Source organism: Sebastes fasciatus, chromosome 4, assembly GCF_043250625.1.
Source record: "Sebastes fasciatus isolate fSebFas1 chromosome 4, fSebFas1.pri, whole genome shotgun sequence".
Taxonomy (NCBI): domain Eukaryota; kingdom Metazoa; phylum Chordata; class Actinopteri; order Perciformes; family Sebastidae; genus Sebastes; species Sebastes fasciatus.
In genome coordinates, this window is record NC_133798.1 from 28,882,258 (window position 1) to 28,903,172 (window position 20,915).

General features: G+C 39.1%; 2 protein-coding genes across 4 annotated transcripts in view; one reads left to right on the forward strand and one right to left on the reverse strand.

The window, feature by feature from the left end:
* The window catches only part of LOC141766518 (nuclear factor 7, brain-like), a 202,275-nt gene extending 186,002 nt beyond the window's left edge, over window positions 1–16,273 (reverse strand). The window contains exon 1 of the mRNA XM_074633431.1: window positions 14,240–16,273. Coding sequence (XP_074489532.1) covers window positions 14,361–15,746 — 1,386 coding nt within the window. The 5' untranslated portion in view covers window positions 15,747–16,273 and the 3' untranslated portion in view covers window positions 14,240–14,360. The remainder of the gene's footprint in view (window positions 1–14,239) is intronic.
* Window positions 1–20,915, forward strand: part of immp2l (inner mitochondrial membrane peptidase subunit 2) — a 147,668-nt gene that overhangs the window by 51,691 nt on the left and 75,062 nt on the right. The window lies entirely within an intron of this gene.

Genomic DNA, 20,915 nt, shown 5'->3' on the forward strand with positions numbered 1-20,915 from the left:
GCCTCATTAACTGGAGTGTTGCGTGGGTTTTATATCGGTGTCACAACTGTCGGGGTGTGTGCGGAGGTGGGCTGCCTGTTTACCAGTCCTCGCTAACACTCACACAGATCTGACTGACTCATTAGTGATCCCCTTATAATCAGAAAGAGAGCGAGGACGCCATTAAAGGATGTCTGGATCCTCGTGCTGTGATAGACGGTTGCTGGATTGCTGCGGCTGAGCGCCACGTTCAGCCGGGGCTCATGTTTAAGCATGTTGGAGTTCCCAGGCGACTGATTTATGCCGTTCTTATTTCTGCTCCGACGGGGAGCTCATCTGAGCCGGACAGCAGGGCGTCTCTGAATCTTGATGGCGGAGACTGCAGCAGCAGATTGCTGTCAAGGCTTCTCTGCAGGAAGCTGAATGCCTGACTTTATTTTTTGGGGCTTCTCGCGATTGAATTCTACTCTATAATTTAACTGCTTGCCCCCCACTCCCTGACTGACTGAACAACACAGCCTTTTGATTTGGCATTTTCTGTTCCCTTTCCTTTTTTCTTTTATTTTCCAGGTTTGACCGGGGCTAGGCAACCAATCTGCACCCACCGAGCTTTAGTTTAGCAGGTAAAACCCAGAGCAGGAAGCTTTGTTTATGCTCTGTTTTCTTTCTAGTTTCAGATCAGGTCCTCCTCCTCCCCTCTGCTGGGGTTTTGGAAATCTTCAGTGTTTTTGTAGCCTCAGAGCAAAAAGTACACAAAAGCACGTGGACAGGGATGTCCACATGAGGGGTCCCGACTTGTATGTTTGGAATCACGGGTGTAGTTGTAGCTGCAGTTGTAAATAGCTGTGATTACTTGGAAACTCTTGTTTATCGTTGTTTAAACGATGAGGCAAGTTTTACTCAGCTTTTCAAACTATTCTTGTGTCGGTGAATTCAGCGGCGCTCCAACAGTTTGGTACTTTTTCTGACCTTGAAACTTGCTTTGTCCGTCCGTGTGGTATTTGGTGCACCGGTGGGAGGAGAGGCGCAACAAGGAGGGAGTTTCATTTAAATGAGGCTGTCCAACGTGAGTTATTTTGGTGGGTCTTTGAAGTTGCATTGATAATAGAGGTCTGATCCACATTTGACGTTATGCGTTACACATCTCTACTATCTTCCCACATGTACGTATTCTTTGTACTTATACTTTATATTGTGAACTTTTGCACATTGGTCAATATTTTGCACATTCCTGCACAAAACTCGAGAACTCTTCCACTTAAAAAACAGATGTATTCTTACTTATTTCTTATATTTTTTCAAATTTTCTGTTGTAAATTTATATATAAGTCTCTTGACATTTGCACTGTTTATTGTTGTGCACCAAATCACCAAGATAAATTCCTTGTATGTGCAATAAACCTGATTGTGATTCTGAGAATCAGTCGCAGTATAAAGCAGCTCAGAGAAAAATGTTGGGTTTTGTTTTGGTCAACATTTTAAAAATTATGTAATTTTGCTCTTTCACATTATTTGCTCTTGGAAGTTAGAATAAGTGCAGCGTATAAACCATGTCCAATCAGTGTTGATGGTTAATGTAGTCAATTGAAGCAATAAATTCCTCAGTGCTGCTATATTGACATCCACCTAGAAAGGTGGTGGATTTTCCCTTTAAGATTTGGTTTCAGCTCCTTGCTGATTTCGGAGACCTCTGGAGCGTTCTTTAACAGAGGCAGCAGCTTTCCATATCTTGGAAATGTGTGATGATCATTTGGTAAACATACAGTCCCAATTCTAGGGCTGTCCTTGACCAAAGAAATTCTTAATCGATTAACACTCGATTAGTTGATTTATCGACAGATCTGTAAAACTGAGATTCTCCACAAAGATTCACAAAATAGCACCACTTTAAATCTGGTGTTTACCAGAGATGTGCTAATTTTATTAGAAATAATCAATATAATAATATAATATAATGATCTTATTCGACCAAAACGACCGATGAGTTGACTAATCGACTGAGAGGGGGCAATACCCACACTACCTCTACAACAATAAAAGGTTCATACCATAGTGGATCCCATTAAACACTATTTTTACCTTAATCACTTTCTTTTTGTTTTCGGACTAGGCAAACATTTTGGACCCACGTGCCTTTAGTTCAGCATTTATAAACCCAAACAGGAAGCTTTGTTTACGTCGTGTCAGGACTGATTCTGTTCCTCTGCGCTCTGCTGGGACTTTTGTAAATCTTCTGTGTTTTACTGGAAGCTTTAGACGGCGGTCAAGAGTTAGAAGTGGTGGTCTCTGTTGTGTACTGGTGGAGATGAAACGCCAACAACCCGACACGAGATCATCTATCACAGCCGGTGTAGCGGTCACAAACCGATAAGCAGGGAGAGGAGGCCTCTCCGGAGAGCGAGTCGCTATGAAAGTGAGGCCGGTGTTGGTAGCGTAGTGAAGCCTTTTTAAATGTCTGCTTGTAGAAGCTCTCCTCTGAAGACCATCTGTCTCTGTCAGATGTCTGCCTCCGTCCTCGGCTCTGATGCTTTCATCAAACACTATTCCCCCCTTTGATAAGAAGTCTTGTAAAAGCTGCTATGTGCTTTGTTCTTTTTAAAAACGTGACTTCACATTTTTCTTGTACAATATTTATAAGGTTTGGCATTTGGAAGACATTGTCTCAATATATATGTGGCGAGGCTGCTTTCCAGTTTATTGGAGCAGTAGAGATACATGTGTCTCTTTGTATTTATTTGTTGTAAATATCCATTTTCCTTGTAATTTTATTGAAGTTGTAAACTCTCGGATGGAAGCACATATGTTTCCCTAAAGCCCCTTAAAAATGAGTTGTACCAGGAAGAGTGGCTTTAATTTCAGCGGAGGAACACACAATGTGCTTCAGCTGTTAACGTCACCCATGATATTAATGAACGCTTTCACAAAGATAACATCCTTACTTAACCAGGTCTGTGTGCTTATGACCATTAAATGTTTTTAAATTTGTTTTAATTAAATTTGTGGAGAGAAATAATGTTTGTAATGTTTCCCAACATTAGAAGGACATTTCAAAGAACCAGAAACTTAAAGGAGAATGAGACTTCAGGAGGTTTTGTTATTTTGAAGATAGGCGAGTAATCCTGGAGACAACAATACAATACAGTCAGACAATACCCAATGGACTAACGGTCTATAAGCCCCCACAAAGCTCCATTTTTACTATTCATTTGAATGTCCTTTTACGCACTATTTTGGTAATTGTTTAATAATTTTCAATTTGTTTTTTAACCCCTTTGAGACCCACAATAGACCCGTTTTTTTTGTCTTTTTTAGGGGAGTACAGGGGGTCTTTAGGGGCAGATAGCAGGTCAACAGTAGATGTCACATATAAGTGGTGTACATCATCTGAAAGCTGGGAACCTGAAGATTAATTTGAGATGCAGCTCAGCACTGTGTGTCAAGTTGTTCTAGTCATAAATAAAGGAATAAACATCAATTAGGGTTAGGGTATAATTAATTAAAATAAATTGTGAAAATAACATAATAAAGGATTTAGAACGTTATGATAGAAGTATATGATGGTCATCCCCATGCTTTGTTATCTTTCATAAGTTGTTGCAGCAGATTTTGGGTTGTCACCATTTGTTATACAGATTTGGTGCTAAATTTAACCATTTTTTACCACTGGAGAATTAATAAAGGGCTGCACGGTGGTGCAGTGGTTAGCACTGGCGCCTCACAGCTAGAGGGTTGCAGGTTCAAATCCGGCTTGGGACCCTTCTGTGTGGAGTTTGCATGTTCTCCCCGTGTTAGCGTGGGTTTTCTCCGGGTACTCCGGTTTCCTCCCACAGTCCAAAGACATGCAGGTTAGGTTAATTGTGGACTCTAAATTGCCCGTAGGTGTGAGTGTGAGCGTGAATGGTTGTCTGTCTCTATGTGTCAGCCCTGCGATGGACTGGCGACCTGTCCAGGGTGTACCCTGCCTTCGCCCAATGTCGGCTGGGATCGGCTCCAGCCCCCCCGCGACCCCTAACGGGATAAGCGGTTGCAGATGGATGGATGGATGGAGAATTAATAAAAATGATCAATAATTCCTCCAAAATACCACATTAAGACACCAAGACCTTGAGGAACACCATAGAAAAAGCCATGCTGTGATTTGGTATCAAAAACATTTGACATTTGATAGGCGAAAAATATCAAAAAAATATCTGAAATTATTAGTAAAATATGTCAAAGTGAAAAATTATTGGAAAAATATCTGAAAAATATCTCAAAATTGTCTGACACATACTGTATGTGAAAAATATTGGAAAAATATGTGAAGATTATTAGTAAAATATGTGAAAAATATTCGAAAAACTTGAAAAATATCTGAAAAATGTCAGAAAATGATTAGTAAATATTAGAGACACTACAAGAACACTGGCACCCAATGTATTCCTTCACTGCAATGGCATGTGTGAAAAGGTGCATGACGGAAATGTTCCTGAATGCTTTGTTATCCTCTGTGTTGTGCTGTATTTGTGAAAGTGATTAATGTATGTGACATTGGATTTAAATCAAATCCTTCAGATTTGATGGGATCGCTCAATCGTGGGTGATGTGGAGCATCGGCAGGGTCAAGAGGTCGCCCCAAATCATGTTTGTTTGGATTTCCACATTTGACTGACCATACAGGTTTCTGGGAGAACATATGTTTTCAGCAAAGTCTCTGTTGTGTCCAAAAATATGTCCAAGCCCCGGTGTCAGGAGGCGAGCTATGACATCGTAGCGGGCCGAGTCACCAGTCTTTTCTGGGAACAACTCATAATGATGTGAACATTTTCCTGCCGACTGCTCTCAGAATTTTTTTTTGTCAACTGAAAGAAGAGCTACAGAACCTGATGATAGTACAAAACGTAAAAGGGGGAGAAGGCAGGTGAAGATAGTTTTCCTCTGAAAGCCCGCTGAAGCCTGCAGTCACATGGGCTCATCCATCTTTGAGACTGCCGCCGCCCTCCCAGAGAGAGTTTTGATTATGTTGAGTGCTCGGTCTGCTAGAAACAAGGGCTCAGTCAGGAAGATATGTCACGGTTATAAATTGCAGCTCCACTTTTTTGTGTCCTGTCACAGTTTTAATTAAACAAGACAAAGACCAGGAGATGGGAGCGGCCGGCGATCACGGAGAAAGATGGTTTGTGTGTTTCTGATAATAACCAGCAGAGAGCAGGAGGAAGAGGAGGTGGTGGTGGTGATGGTGGCGATGTGGATAAGGGCCCTGGCAGGGCTTAGTAGAGCAAGAACCAGATGTTATTAGTCCCATGTGCTGCATACTGAGCCAGCAGGCAGCAGGCTGTGTGGTGTGCTGCTGCCTGCTGGACCCACTCTGGTGCTCTGCTGCAGGTTTTGGTACTTAAACAAAGCTGGTTATTTTAGATTTTTCTTATTGCCAACAAACCGCATGCAAAGAGTAAAACCAACAATATGTAAGTTCATCTCTCAACACTTTCTGATGTCTCTACTCTATGCACCCCCAAGCCTTTAGTTCCTACTGAAGAGGAAAAAAATTCTGTTTGTACCACATTTTTATTGGATTTTCCCATCTCATATCATATTGCCTGTGTGTGGAAACACAAAGGCAATACTTAAAGGAGATTTAAAAGCACTGATACAAACAACGCTCTAGACTCTTTAAAAAAACGTTCTTACACTCGATCTCATTAAACCCGAGGACAGAATGTGCCAATAGCTCTGTCTTTTACAATATGGAAATCAAAAACATATGCAGCAAATTATCAACACAAATACAGATTTAGTGCCAGGACCCTCCTACACCATATGCCCCATAGAAATAACTCCATGGCTACAGAAAAGACGGAACAAATAAACAGAATAATAAAAAGTTAGAACTAAAACTATAAAGCAGAGTGCAAAAGTAACAAACTTGTTGTAGCTGCCACACATATGATGATCGACGTACACACGCATCTAAAAAGTGGTAATCTTTATAAATACTGTAGTTTTTATCAAACAAACAAGAGGAAATAGTGCATTTGTTGGGGACTATTTTTAGCGGTGGATTAATCCACATTTGGGTGGTGTGAATGGGAGCAGGGATCGATATTCAGGGAAAATCGGAGGTCCAATTTCCCACCTCAAGAACTCGTAACATTTCAGGGAAAATGACGGTACGGCTGTGTTGTGAATGGATGCAGTAACATTGCAGCAAGCACTTAAAAGGGTTATGTCCGTCTGATGAAAGACGCTTTCATGTGTAGCAAGAGAACCAATCACAAGACTCTCTCCGGTTTAGTGTTTACACAAATCCTTTCATGGGTGACTTGATAACTAGCAACAAATAAAAATATTAGTAAAATATCTGAATATCTGAAAAGTATGTCAAAAATGTCGGACAAACATGTATAATATGTGAAAAATAAGTGGAAAATGTATGGAAAATATGTGAAAAATATTTCCAAAATATGCGAAAAATATTTGAAAAATTTCCAATAAAGATGTGAAAACTGGCCAAAAATTATACAAAATATATATATATATATATATTAGTAAAATATGGTAAAAAAATTGGTAAAAAATGTCTGGAAAATATGTGAAAAATATTAAAAGTAATATGTGAAAAATATGCGAAAAACGTCTGACAAATGTGTGAAATATATCCAAAAAATATGCGGAAAAACATCTAAAAAATGTCCAACAAGTAAGTGAAAAATATTCTAAAAACGTGAAAAATCACAAGCAGTGCCTGAAAGGTTATCCCAATTTACCGGGGAACTATGTGTGAAAGAGGCTTTAGATCCAAAGCACTACAGCAGTGAGACCAAAGTGCACATAAAACAAATGTGTTAGTTGCACTTGTAGTGGTGGGTTCAGGGATGGTAACAGACCAGTTGTCATGGTAACAAGCCACCGTAAGTACCTACTTTTACAGACCAAGAGGCGGGTCAGTTTTCCATATCGGAGCGATTTATCTTCTAAAATATCTCCGATCCTCGGTGTCCGGGCTTCGCTCCGCTGATGAAGGATGGGGCCACGTAGAGGACAAACAGAGCAGCCAGAGGCTTTAATTCATCCCACACACACACACATGTACACACTCTCTCTCCGTCTTTCCCGCTCTCTCCATCTCTCCAGTGAATAGGAGTATATATCGGTGGTTTTATGTTGTGGCCTTGTGTTCACTCTGTGTGGGAGGTGTGTGTGTTTGAATGTGTGCGTCTCTGGAGAAGCTCATTAGATCCTGTTTGCTGTTTTCCTGTAACAGGAACACACTCTGAAAACGCTCTAAACAAGGGTTTTCCTCACTCGAAAACTAACAACCCAATATACTGTGTGTACTTAAAAACACATTTGCTGAATACAGGGATTTAATAGAATAGTATGTCTGATTTCTAGCAGCCTACAGCAGTGAGGTTTCTTCCCTGGTGGACAGGTGTGGAGCCAGAAACCTGGAGATGAATGTGTGTAAAACTAAAGAAGTAGCGGTGGACTTCTACAAAGGTCACAGTGGAAATCGAAAGTCAACAGACAGAAAACAACAAATTATTCTGCTTTTCAGCTCAAAATGTTTTCAATAAATCACTTGTGGAAAGTTCTACAAGTCTTCCCAACTAAACGACTAATGCCGACCTTACACCAAACGACTTTTCGAGCGAGAGTTGTGATGCTCGACTGTTCAGTGTAAGGTGGTCATAAAACTCAGTCCAAGCTGTCTTCAGTCAGTCTTTGTCTCGTCTGATCTGTCCATGTGAACGCCTCCCTCTTGTGGTATTCACAACCTCGTAAGTTTCTGAAAGCTCCGAGTTTATAAGTTGTGACGTGTTTGTTGGAAGTTCATTTTTCGGTCAATAAAGGTTAATAGCAAACATTCCAGTAGCGAACGTTAGATTGCAAGTAGCACCATTCAGGACAGTGATTAGCTATCTATAGCATACTCACCGGGGATTTTGAGGGCTGCAGTAGTTTCTGTCCACTTGTTTTTCTTCTTGTAAATTTCCACCAGGAGCAGGATGACATCATCTCAAAAGAAATCTACTTGTAAACAGTGACCCTGCAAGATCCCCAGTCTGTGCAGAATAGTCTGTGACTTGAGACACATTGTCTTTAGATGTGAGAGGGTGTCAGACTTCACTCTTTTAAAAGTCTTTTCATAGTCTGCTAGTGTATGGTAGGCATATGGCGTCAGTTTATTGTTGACCTTGAACACATTTTGTTGACAAAAAGAGAAATAACTCAAGCTACAGTCGACTTCCCCATTTTAGAGCTTTCAGCTGCATCTCACTGAGTTCATGGAGACAAGAGAAATGAAAATGAATTAGAAGCAGAGCAGCCAGGTTGTGTAACACTACTTATCCAGAGGCTGTTCACATCCTTATAAAGAGCACTCCACAGATTTAGCACTGCACTCTCATAAAATTGTCAAACTCACAATAGACGGCATAAAAATCGATGCAGCAGAACCAGAAACATCGTCTTTCTTATTCCAGACAATCTTATTCCTTGTCAAAACCTGGGTGCCTACATTACCCACAATGCAACTCAACCGCCACAGTTTGGTTAGAGATTCAGGTGTGTTATGCTACTAGCAGCTAATGTCCCCTGGAGCCTCCAGCCTGCAGCAGAGATGAGCAGCTACAGAGGTCTCACTTTAAATCCACACTTCCAGATTTATTACCTTTTCAAACTTGTAGTCTTCAATCCCTAAATGTTGGCGAGGAAAAACTAGCATGGCCATTTTCAAAGGAGTCCCTTGACGTCTGACCTCAAGATATGTGAATGAAAATGGGTTCTATGGGTACCCACGAGTCTCCCCTTTACAGACATGCCCACTTTATGATAATCACATGCAGTTTGGGGCAAGTCATAGTCAAGTCAGCACACTGACACACTGACAGCTGTTGTTGCCTGTTGGGCTGCAGTTTGCCATGTTATGATTTGAGCATATTTTTTATGTTAAATGCAGTACCTGTGAGGGTTTCTGGACAATATTTGTCATTGTTTTGTGTTGTTAATTGATTTACAATAATAAATATATACATACATACATTTGCATAAAGCAGCATATTTGCCCGCCCCCATGTTGATAAGAGTATTAAATACTTGACAAATCTCCCTTTAAGGTACATTTTGAACAGATAAAAAAATTGCTGATTCATTTGTGATTAAATATTTTAATTGATTGACAGCCCTTTTATTGGAAAAAGTGTTGCAACTGTCGCAAATTTGCATCCCTGAATAGTTTATGCTTATGAATAGTTTTGATGTGAAATATTTGCAGGCGAGTATTTAGCCAGATCACATTATAATTACGCGGTGAGAGTGCCTTCTGATTTTATACCTCTGGATATTAGAATGACGAGCTCTCTCTTTATATATTTTAAAAAATAAATTAAAGACCTTTTTTTTTAATCTGTCTTTTAATTTGGAGTAATGTTATAGCTTTAGTTTTGTTTGTTTTTTACAATTTTTCTATCCCTAGTGTTTATTTTATTTATTTTTTTTTCTATATGAAGCACTTTGGGCTGAATGTTTGTATAAAAGGTAATATATTAATAAATAAAGTTACATTTAAAACATATGCAGTAGATCTCCCCAACACCTGGAACCACATGTTTATGTGTAAAACCAGTAGAGTTCTCCTTTAACTCCTAAACAACAGAGGTGTTATTATTATTATTGTCCACAAGACACCGTAATATTCCACATCGTAGTTGTTTTTGGAGCTGATATCATCCCGATAGGAACGCAGGTTTTTTATTATTATTATTTTACTGTCTTTACCTATAAAGTTTTATTATTTGACTATAGTCATTTTATGCTATCACTGCTTGTTTTATGTCTCCAGTGAGGTCCTGTTATGTCCTAATGTTTAGTTTTTATGTGAGCTCACCACAATATAAAATCTTGAAAAGGTGCATAATGGGATTTTTTATCCTCCGGCAGCCATATCGGAGGTCTGTGTGTTTGAAGCTGATTGAGTTCTCACCTTCACAGAACCAGAATATTTCTGTTTCTTGGCATTGGAACAGTTGAAACCAGTCAGGAACGGTATTTAGAGAGTCTATTTTATCTTGTCTGTTCAGCTTGAAGACCGACATAATGATCAAAAATCTGCTATGATGAAACAAAGAACGTATATTAATAAGAAGTGAAAGTCAATTGTTCGTTCCATTGTAACATCAGCGCCCAGCAGCAGAGCTACGCTTCTGCCATTTTGGACTGAAAGCGACTACAAGACGCCAGTAAAACGTCCGCCTACAAAGAGCCGTACAAAAGTAAAACTAAATTATTTCTATTCTATTGTCATATTTAATGTCTCTACTGAAATGTCCTGTGTTGAACAATACAAATATTATAAATATGCATACTATTATAACTATTTACTTACTTATTTACCTATTAAACGTTTTGCCCGGCTGCTTCCCAGAGGAGCATAAAGTGAGCGATGGACATAAATGGAAGTTATAAAAAAATCCAGCACACAGATTTTGAGAACAATCTCAAACTTTTTCATGAAATGGATCCATAATGGAGTCCAATAGAGCACAGAGCATGGATGTAGAAGAGGTTGTGTCCTGTGCTTTTTCCCTGCGTGTTAATAAATAGCCTACAACTCCATTAAATCCTGTTGATGTCATGCTACTATCACTACCAGCTACTGGCCGATAGCCGGTTGTTTGGGAACAGAGACGTTATTACATCCACCACGGTACAGGCTTACAGCATACAGCCCATGGGTGTATTAGAAGATAATAAAAGTGATGAATTACAGCCCATATATCCATTATTACAGCCGCATACAGCTAGCAGGAAGCTCGCAGAACCGGATATGTCATATGAACGTGCACGTGGTGCAGTCCCGTGGGTCTGATGGCGAGGAAAATAACTCTGGATTCAGCTGTTCAATTTACTACTTATAGGACATAATGATTTAAATGAGGGCTATTTAAGTGTTCCTACTGGGAGGTTGATCTACCTCAAAACATATATCCTCTGATTTACAGACGTCTCTTTATACATCCATGGACACAGCCTCTTTGGCGTTTTCAGTCCAAAATGGCGGCAGCGTTACCACAGTGCCATCTAGCGGCTGTTGTCAAAAAAAGCATCAGAGTTTTGTCTCTTTGCTTCTAAAATCTTTGTTGAAATGACCCGGGGTTCCTCCATGATAGAGGCAGATGCGGTTGCTATGGAGACTTGCGATGCCCCTTGTAAGTCTATTTACTGTGTTTACAGTGACTCAGATGTTTGATGTAAAGTGACAGGTGTGGGTGTTCTGACTGTACTGACCTGTTGTTGTCAGTCTGGCTCTGTTTCAGCTCTAATTCTTGTATTTATGGACTGAAGCAGCTGCAGGGATTGTTACTATAACGCCACGTTGTTCAGTCACGTACACAAGTTTAGTTGTGGGTCGTGATTAGGGATGCACCGATACCGGATCAGATATCAGGCCAATACTGATTTTTTCAATTTTTTGCTGCATTAAAAAGGTAGGAAAAAGGGATGATTTTTTTTACCAAGTTATTGGTGTTTGATTTATTATTTAATAATAAATACAAATTCTGTTACTTTTGTAGATTTTTTACCAAGTTGCTGGTGTACGATTTATCATTTTGATAATAAATAAAAATTCTGTTAATTTTTAAAGATTCTTTACCAAGTTGCTGGTTTATAATTTATTATTTTAATAATAAATACAAATTCTGTTTATTTTGAAGATTCTTTTTACCAAGTTACTGGTGTACAATTTATTATTTTAATAATAAATACAAATAAAATTTTTATAAATAAAATAGAAAGAAATATTTATTTGTTACATTTTATTTTACAAAGTTAGTAAAGCGATGTTTAAGTCAAGTCTGATGTTGCCTTACACATAACATAATGATCCCTGTCACTTTCACACAGTGAGGCATACTGTACAGCTTAATAATTAAACACTGATACTCAGGTACTCAGGTATCTGTATCAGTATCGTGACTTAAAACGTCGGATCGGTGCATCCTTAGTCGTGTTTGATCTCCCTGTGTCTCGTCTCAGTGGACTGGACAGCAGGAAATAGCCGGCTCCTTTTTATTTCCTCCTTTCAACCTGATGCAACTTCACAGATTTAAATATCATCTGTATTTGATGTAACCTTCTTCCTCAAATTCCTCTCCTCAATGATAAAAGCTCGGGGAGGCTTTCAGCTGTGTCTCTTTTTAATGGGGGAACATCATTAAATGTCTGCGTGAAATTAGGCCTCCCACTGTAATTGGCAGGCTAATGAGCAGATAGAAGAGTATCACTGCGCAGACATGTTGGGCATGCGCCACATTTGAAGCTCGGCACATGCAATTTGAAGTCATTATTTGCGGCGGCCCGGGCAGATGAGGCGGATAAACACTGTTTTGATGTTTTGATGTGAGGAGGATTTGGGAAAGGTTTCTCCCCAGGAGGGCTGGCAGGAGGGCAGGTGACGGAAGATGGAAACAAATCAAGTTTGTTTGTGTCTTTTTCCCTGATACCTGTCTGTCGGTAAATGCCAGGGAACTTAATTACTGTTCAAACAGATCATCCTTCCTTCACAAGACCTGGGCTCAGACCACCGCCGTGTTCCCTGTTTCATCTGCTTAAAGGGCAGACCGGCATGTTTTGACGATGACGTGGTTCATCCAGTCACGTTTAGGACAGAGGAGTTTGGAGGAGTGGGTAGGACTTTGACAAGAAGCCGCGGTAGCAACCTGTCAATCACAAGGTTGCCCCGCCCTAAAGCATCCCCGGCTTTATGGTCTATTTGACTCTAAATGGGACCATAATTTACTAAATGAACATCATGCTGTATTGAAGAAGACTTGAAACTAGCAATTGAGACCATAAACTCATGTTTACAATGTTTACTGAGGTAATAAATCAAGTGAGAGGTAGGGTCATTTTCTCATAGACTTCTATACAACCAGACTTCTTTTTGCAACCAGAGGAGTCGCCCCCTGCTGGCTGTTAGAAAGAATGCAAGTTTAAGGCATTTCAGCATTGGCTTCACTTTTCAGACCTGGAGGTTGCCAGGTCGTCAGTTCAGGGGGGTAACGTGTGTCCCACAGTAGATACACTACCGTTGAAAACTTGAGTTAGTGGCAGCAGATTACAAACGGCAGGTTTCTATGACTGTGTGACTGAAGCCTGATGTATAAAGCAACATTTACAAAAGCTTTGACTCCGACAGACTTTACTGAGGACTAGAACAGAAACTCTTCAGCCCTTATATACTGTATATACAGTATATATTACATTTTAAAGTTTCAACCTTAGAACAGATCAAAAACAAAACCACCACCAGTTTCTGCTTCATGAGACACTTTAATCTTCCAGTTGAAGCTTTAATCTCATTTCTAATGTTGAATTACAGTGAACAGATGATGTAAAATAAAATCTCTTTAACACTTGACATCAATAAACAAATCAATGTTTGAACCTGCTGTTCAAATACACAGAAACTTCACATTAAAGATATAATCAATAATCAATAATGGTAAACCAAAGACAAGCCCCTCCCACCACCAAAACCAATCTGAAGCTGCTGTCAATCACATCTTGACTGACAGGTCTTGTGATTCAGAAACAGGAGACTAAATATGAGTTATTAATTCTGATGATGTTACATCAGTAATGTGTGTAAACACAGCAGCAAACCTGGTTTCTGGTCCAAGTTCACTGAGTTGATCTGGATCATGTTACCAAATAAACCCAACATCTGGAACATGGACTGATGTTAAACCTGCTTCCTGCCCTTCTACATTTCAAAGTCTTTAAATATAACTGAATATATATCTGTATTTTATCATCTCAATAAATGTTCTGACTGGACTATTTACAAGAATAAACTTTGACATGAACAAAGACGAGGGCAAACATTTTATCAAAAGTGCAATATAGCCAAGCGCATTATTTGTTAAAGATGAAATATGTGTCAAAATACCATTTTACATTAAATATTGTGGTGCTGCAGAGATGTCCTGGCCGACACATCATATTCTACAGACTTAAGAAAACATGCAAAAATCACACTATAACTCATTTTAATATGTTTATCAATGAAAATGAGAATAATGATGTAGAAGTTATCATTCCCTCTAATATCAGAAATCATATCGAAATATCAGTCAAAATATTCATATTTAGATATTTTATCAAAATCGTTCAATCCTAAAAAAAAATATTGAATTATTTATAAAGTTATGTTTTTTGTTTATACTATTTGTCTGTTGTTTTAACATCTTTGACTTTAAATTAAATTGTTTCTTACTATTTGTTGTTCTACTGTAGATGTCATCCAAATCACCATGACAACCAACATCATCATCATCATGACAACATAGTCACATGTTCCTCAAAGACTCAGAGATTAAAGTTTGTATCATCATCATCTATTTCTGTTGTCCTACAGTCACAGAGACCTTCACTGGTAAAACCTTCAGTTCATCACTAGTGTCCATGAATGGAAACATCCTCTCAGTGAAAGTGTGTGTGAAGGTGTGTATGTGTGTGTTAGTATCAGGATCAGAGAACGACAGCTTTCCTTTGTTCCAGTCCAGATTCACTCTGATCCTCTGGAGCTTCTTCTGGATTATGAGATCAGTGGATAGACCTGGGGAGACTGCAATGTATTTACCATCATAGAACCATATTGTCCATAATCCAGACCGTATTTCTCTCTCCATCTGGACAGACTCTGCTAACACACCCAGTTCCCAGCCTGTACTGTCTCCAACCTGGACGTCCCAGCTGTGAGTCCCTGAGTTAAAGCCCTCAGAGCCCAGGACAGAGAGGTAGTAATCAATCCTCTCTGGATTATCAGGAAGCTGCTGTTTCTCTCCTCGTCTCATACTGGTCAGATCTTCAGACAGGATGAGTTTTGGATGAGCAGTGTTTGGGTCCAGAATCACAGGAGTGTAGGAGACCATGTCCTTCATCTTGTTCCAGATGTTGAAGGTGAGGTTGCCCAGGTGTTTGGCCTGGTCTATCAGAGCTCCTGAGAGCAGCTTTGGATACTCCAGCAGGGGGCGCTGCTGGACTCTTTCCACTGCAGCCTTGTAGTTGAGCAGGAATGAGACGTCTTCAGCTCTCAGCTCGTCCTCTGTGGCTCTGACTGTGTCTGAAAGAGCTGCTATCTCTCTGCTCACAGCCTCCATCTTCTCCTTCATCATCTGACTCTTCTGCTCCTCTTCCTCCCTCAGTGCAGCCATCCTGGCCTCCTCTTCCTCTTCTAGAAACTGGTGAAGCTTCTTAAACTGCTCCTTAATCTGCCTCTCTGTGTGTCGGGCCTGGACCTTCATGTGTTCTGCTGTTTGATCAAACTTCACTTGAACTTCTTCAAAAACCTTTAACTTCTCCTTTAAGGGCTCCAGAGTTTCCTGAAGTTCCTTCTTGTGTTGTCGTGCAGCTTCATCGATGGGTCTGAATCTGTGGTTGGTGTGTTTTTCTGACTCTATGCAGACGAGACACACCGGCTGCTGATGGTCCAGACAGAAGAGTTTGAGTTTCTCAGAGTGCAGACTGCAGAGAGCCTCTGAAGATCTCTGATCTCTCTCCTGTAAGAAACTCTCACACAGGTTCTTTAAAGCCAAGTTAGGAGGTAGTTTATCCTTTGAAGATCTTCTCTTACAAAGTGGACACTCTTGGACGTGTTTCTCTGTCCACCAGCTCTGCAGACAGACTTTACAGAAGCTGTGGCTACATGACAGGATGACAGGATCTTTAAAGATGTCGTGGCAGACAGAACAGCAGAGATCGTCCTCTAATCTGGAAGCCATTTAGTCTCTGAGTGAAGCTGAAAACACAGCAGGCAGACGGCTCAGCCACTTACTGTTCCCTGAAAGTTACTTTAACTTTGAGTCTTTGTTCTTGTAAAACTCTGGTTCAGTTTGTGGATTCAGCAGCTGGTTGAAGTGGTAGTATTCCAGTATTCCCAGTATTCCCTCCTGTAGATGTCCTCTCTCAGTGGAAGTGGTGGTTTTAGTCTGAAGGTGAATCTTATCGACCGTCTCTCAGTGTGTGTGTGTGTGTGTGTGCTGACAGAATAACAGAATAACAACCTGTTTCCTGGTTTGTCTCAGGCGAGTCAGATGATGGGCGGAGCTACATCATAACAGTTTGTGAGGTTGAGTTTCATTCCAAACTGCTTAAAGGCACAGTTACACGTGTGAAAGTTCACCAAAGCTGAACTCCACTCACTCCTTGACTGTATGAGCGGCAGATGTGTGTGTTTGCATCTAGAGGGGAAAGTAAAACAGCCAGTAGTAACAAAGAATAAGAAGAATCACAATTCTCTTAATCAATAACTAATCCAATATGATCGTGAGTGTGTCGGTAGATTTGCATTTGCACTGTTGAAAAGATATGAATCAGTGGTTATATTGTTGTTCTTCTTCTTTCCTTCAATAATAACTATTTTAATTAGGGATGTCAATCGATTAAAATATTTAATTGCAATTAATCGCAAATTAATCACAGATTTTTTATCCCTTCAAAATGTACCTTAAAGGGAGATTTGTCAAGTATTTAATACTCTTATCAACATGGGACTAATATGATACTTTATGCAACTGTATGAATATATTTATTATTGTAGATCAATTAATAACACAAAACAATGACAGATATGGTCCAGAAACCCTCACAGGTGCTGCACTTAGCATAAAAAATATGCTCAAATCATAACATGGCAAACTGCAGCCCAACAGGCAACAACAGCTGTCAGTGTGTCAGTGTGCTGACTTGACTATGACTTGCCCCAAACTGCATGTGATTATCATAAAGTGGGCAGGTCTGTAAAGGGGAGACTCGTGGGTACCCATATAACCCATTTTCATTCACACATCTTGAGGTCAGAGGTCAAGGGACCCCTTTGAAAATGGACATGCTAGTTTTTCCTCGCCAGAATTTAGTGTAAGTTATAGCATTATTTAACCTCCTTCATGACAAGCTAGTATGACATGGTTGGTACCAATGGATTCATTAGGTTTTCTAGTTTCATATGATACCAGCATCTTTACTCTAGTTTTAAAACTGAGCTACAACCTAAAAATCACGAGTTGCGTTAATGCGTTAAAGAAATAAAGTGTCAATAAAATTGTTATCGCGTTAACTTTGACAGCCCTAAATTATACACGCCCTAAAAAAACAAGAATCACAAGTTGCGTTAATGCGTTAAAGAAATGAGTGGCATTAAGAAAGAATTTGCCTTAACGTGTTATTATCATGTTAACTTTTACAGCCCTAATCTTAACAGAGATAAAAACAGAATAATTCAGACACCAAATGTTTTATTTACAAGTGAATTAATTTTGTTTCCAAAAGAAGAAGAATGAAATGATTCAAACTTCCATTTAGTGGATGTCCCCACAGTGTTGCATGATGGGAGAATACTGGATGTTGACTTAGTTTCTCTGCTGGCATTTGTCCATCTTATAGGCTGCTTTATTGTGATTGTTGTCATAGTGTTTACTGAGGTAATAAATCAAGTGAGCAGTAGGCTCATTTTGTCAAAGACTTCTATACAATCAGACTTCTTTTTGCAACCAGAGGAGTCGCCCCCTGCTGGCCGTTAGAAAGAATGCAGGTTTAAGGCACTTCGGCATTGGCTTCACTTCTCAAACCCGGAGGTTGCTCCTACAGCATGCCTACAGAGGCTTGTCAGAGAAAACCAAAATCTAAAATCTTATAATTTGTGGATAATAAATCTCATATTTGTGTTGATATTAAACATAAATGACTCCTCAGAGACTGTGGTTTTACCCCGGTTCCTTTAAATCTACTTACTGTAAGCCTGGAGAGAGGCTGGTTTTGTCTTTCCTTTTTATTTTAGAGATCTTCTTAATCTGCCTCATGACGTCCCGGCTGTGATGGAGGGCAGCGGGATGACAGTGACAGTGCATTACTTGCTAATCATGTCCCATTACTTAATTATCCCTCCATTTATTGCCAGGATCTCTTCCCCATTATAAGCCATGAATCAGAGTTGTGTGCTGATAAAACATCCCATTAGCCATGTTGGGATATTAACACATGAGGGCGGCGGGAACAATGCAGATTTATATATTTTTTTTCTCTTACTGCTTTGATGACGCCCAATGAGAAATGAAGAAAATATCTGTAATGTTCTCTGAATTAAGTCAGTATTTGTCACCTGTGATATGATAGCAAGTTTGATTATAATATTCAATCGAAAAATATTCAATAGTATTGATCACTGATTGTCAAAAGTCCTTCTCATGAATTAATTAGACTTATCTCGATCAGATTTCTTAAAATATGCTGATCGCTATTTACTAGGGCTGTCAATCAATTTAATATTTAATCACGATTAATCGCATAATTGCCCATACTTATTTTTGATTAATTGCAAATTAATCACATATTTTTTATCATGTTCAAAATGTACCTTAAAGGGAGATTTGTCAAGCATTTAATACTCTTATCAACATGGGAGTGGACAAATATGCTTGCTTTATTCAAATGTATGAATATATTTATTATTGGAAATCAATTAACAACACAAAAAAATTACAAATATTGTCCAGAAACCCTCACAGGTACTGCATTTAGCATTACAAATATGCTCTAATCATAACATGGCAAACTGCAGCCCAACAGGCAACAACAGCTGTCAGTGTGTCAGTGTGCTGACTTGACTATGACTTGCCCCAAACTGCATGTGATTATCATAAAGTGGGCATGTCTGTAAAGGGGAGACTCGTGGGTACTCATAGAACCCATTTTCATTCACATATCTGGAGGTCAGAGGTCAAGGGACCCCTTTGAAAATGGCCATGACAGTTTTTCCTCGCCAAAATTTAGCATAAGTTTGGAGCGTTATTTAACCTCCTTCCCGACAAGCTAGTATGACATGGTTGGTACCAATGGATTCATTAGGTTTTGTAGTTTCATATGAGCTGGCAGATGCAACGTTATGATTGGCCAGTCTGTGTTCGAGGGGCGGGATTTAGCAAAGGGTCAATTAGAATATTAAACTATTGCAATTTCAAATTCACACAACAATTTCACAAGTTTCTTTCTTTAAATGAGGACATGGGGAACTTAAAACTGGCTCTAGTGAAACCCTGATTTTAGAGCTTCAGACTTCTTGGCTGTAAATACTCTTTGAGAGCTTTTCTACCTTTTTATAAGAACGCTACAACAGCAGGAACGACTGAATACTTTAAGATTCAGACACACAAATTTCTCTTGCTGGATTTATCGTATGAAAATGTCCTGATAAACATCTGGCGCTGAAATGTCGACAGGAAATAAAAGACAGCAGAGGTAAATTTATTGAGCAGGAATCTTCATTTATCTTTTCTCGATGATTGATGGGATCTTGATTTTTACTCGGCAGCATGAGGAGCACCATGTGAGTTCCTCATTTATCATATAAACTAAACACTTTGTTTATTTTTCTTGGCATAAAATGAGTATTTTGATGCCTATTATATCAGCAACATTTCCATTCATTCATTTTTATGCACATTTTAAACCTTTTTTTAATTTACTTTTTAATTTATTTAACGTAATCTCAGAAGAAGTAATTCATAATATAATAATTCTGTAATTTATTTCATGACTGTACTTTGTTTGTACTTTGCAATTATTTTTTTTATCCAAAACATACGATCATCTTATAAAGTATAATGTATTAGTAGTAGTATAAATTAAACAATATATTACTCAAGGTAGTTAACATTAGCTCTACTTCATATAGGTCCAACCTTAAAAGGCTGCTTACATATTAATTTATCAGTAATAATAATAATCCAGTGATATAATTATAGAATAATATAACACTGGAAGAGGCTTTCTACTTTACTTTAAGTACATTTTGCTGATTATATTTCTGTACTTTAACCCCCTGAGACGGTCCCGACTGACTTTACTATATTTCGGAGGCTCTAGCAGATTCAGCTTTAAAGCTAGAGTGAACATACAGATATCATATGAAACTAGAAAACCGAAGGAATCCATTGATACCAATCATGTCATACTAGATTGTCAAAAAGGAGGTTAAATAACGGCCCAAACTTGAGATACATTTTGACGAGGAACAACTGGTATTATCATTTTCAAAGGGGTCCCTTGACCTCTGACCTCCAGATATGTGAATGAAAATGGGTTCATTATTACATAAATTGGGTATCACTGTAAAGTTGAGACTCTTCTGGATCCAATGAGTCCAACTGTATTCATGTGTGATGATGTTAGTCCCCATAGTAGACATTTCATTGTAGTGAGACCATTTTTTGAAACTTGACCTCACTGTATAAAATGACCTGTGGTGACCTCTAGGATAATCACAGCCTCATGAATCTTTACAGCCACAAACTAGAGACCTAGAGCATTCAGAGGATGGATGGCTTTCCTAGCTAGATTGACAATAAGGGGGTTTCTGAGCAGTTTACACAACAGAAGTGCTCGCCATCCAATCGCTGAAAAATACAATTCTTGCAGAATTCTCCAAATGTCAAAAGTTTTTGATCGCAAATCACAGCATGGCTTTTTCTATGGTGTTCCTCAAGGTCTTAGTGTCTTAATGTGGTATTTAGGAGGAATTATTTATCTTTTTTTTTTCAATGCTCCAGTGGTAAAAAATGGTTGAATTTAGCACCAAATCTGTGTAGCAAATGGTATCAACCCAAAAATTGCTGCAACAACTAATGAGACATAATAGAGCATGAGGATGACCATCATATACTTCATAATGTTCTAAACCCTTATACACTTTCATGGTTATTTCTGACTAGAACAACTTCTCATACAGTGCTGAGCTGCATCTCAAATTAATCTTCATGTTCCCAGCTTTCAGATGATATACACCACTTCTATGTGACATCTACTGTTGACCTGCTATCTCCCCCTAAACACCCTGTGTTTCCCCCCACAAAAATGGGTCTTTTGAGGGTTAACTTACTGTAAGTAAAACTGTGAAT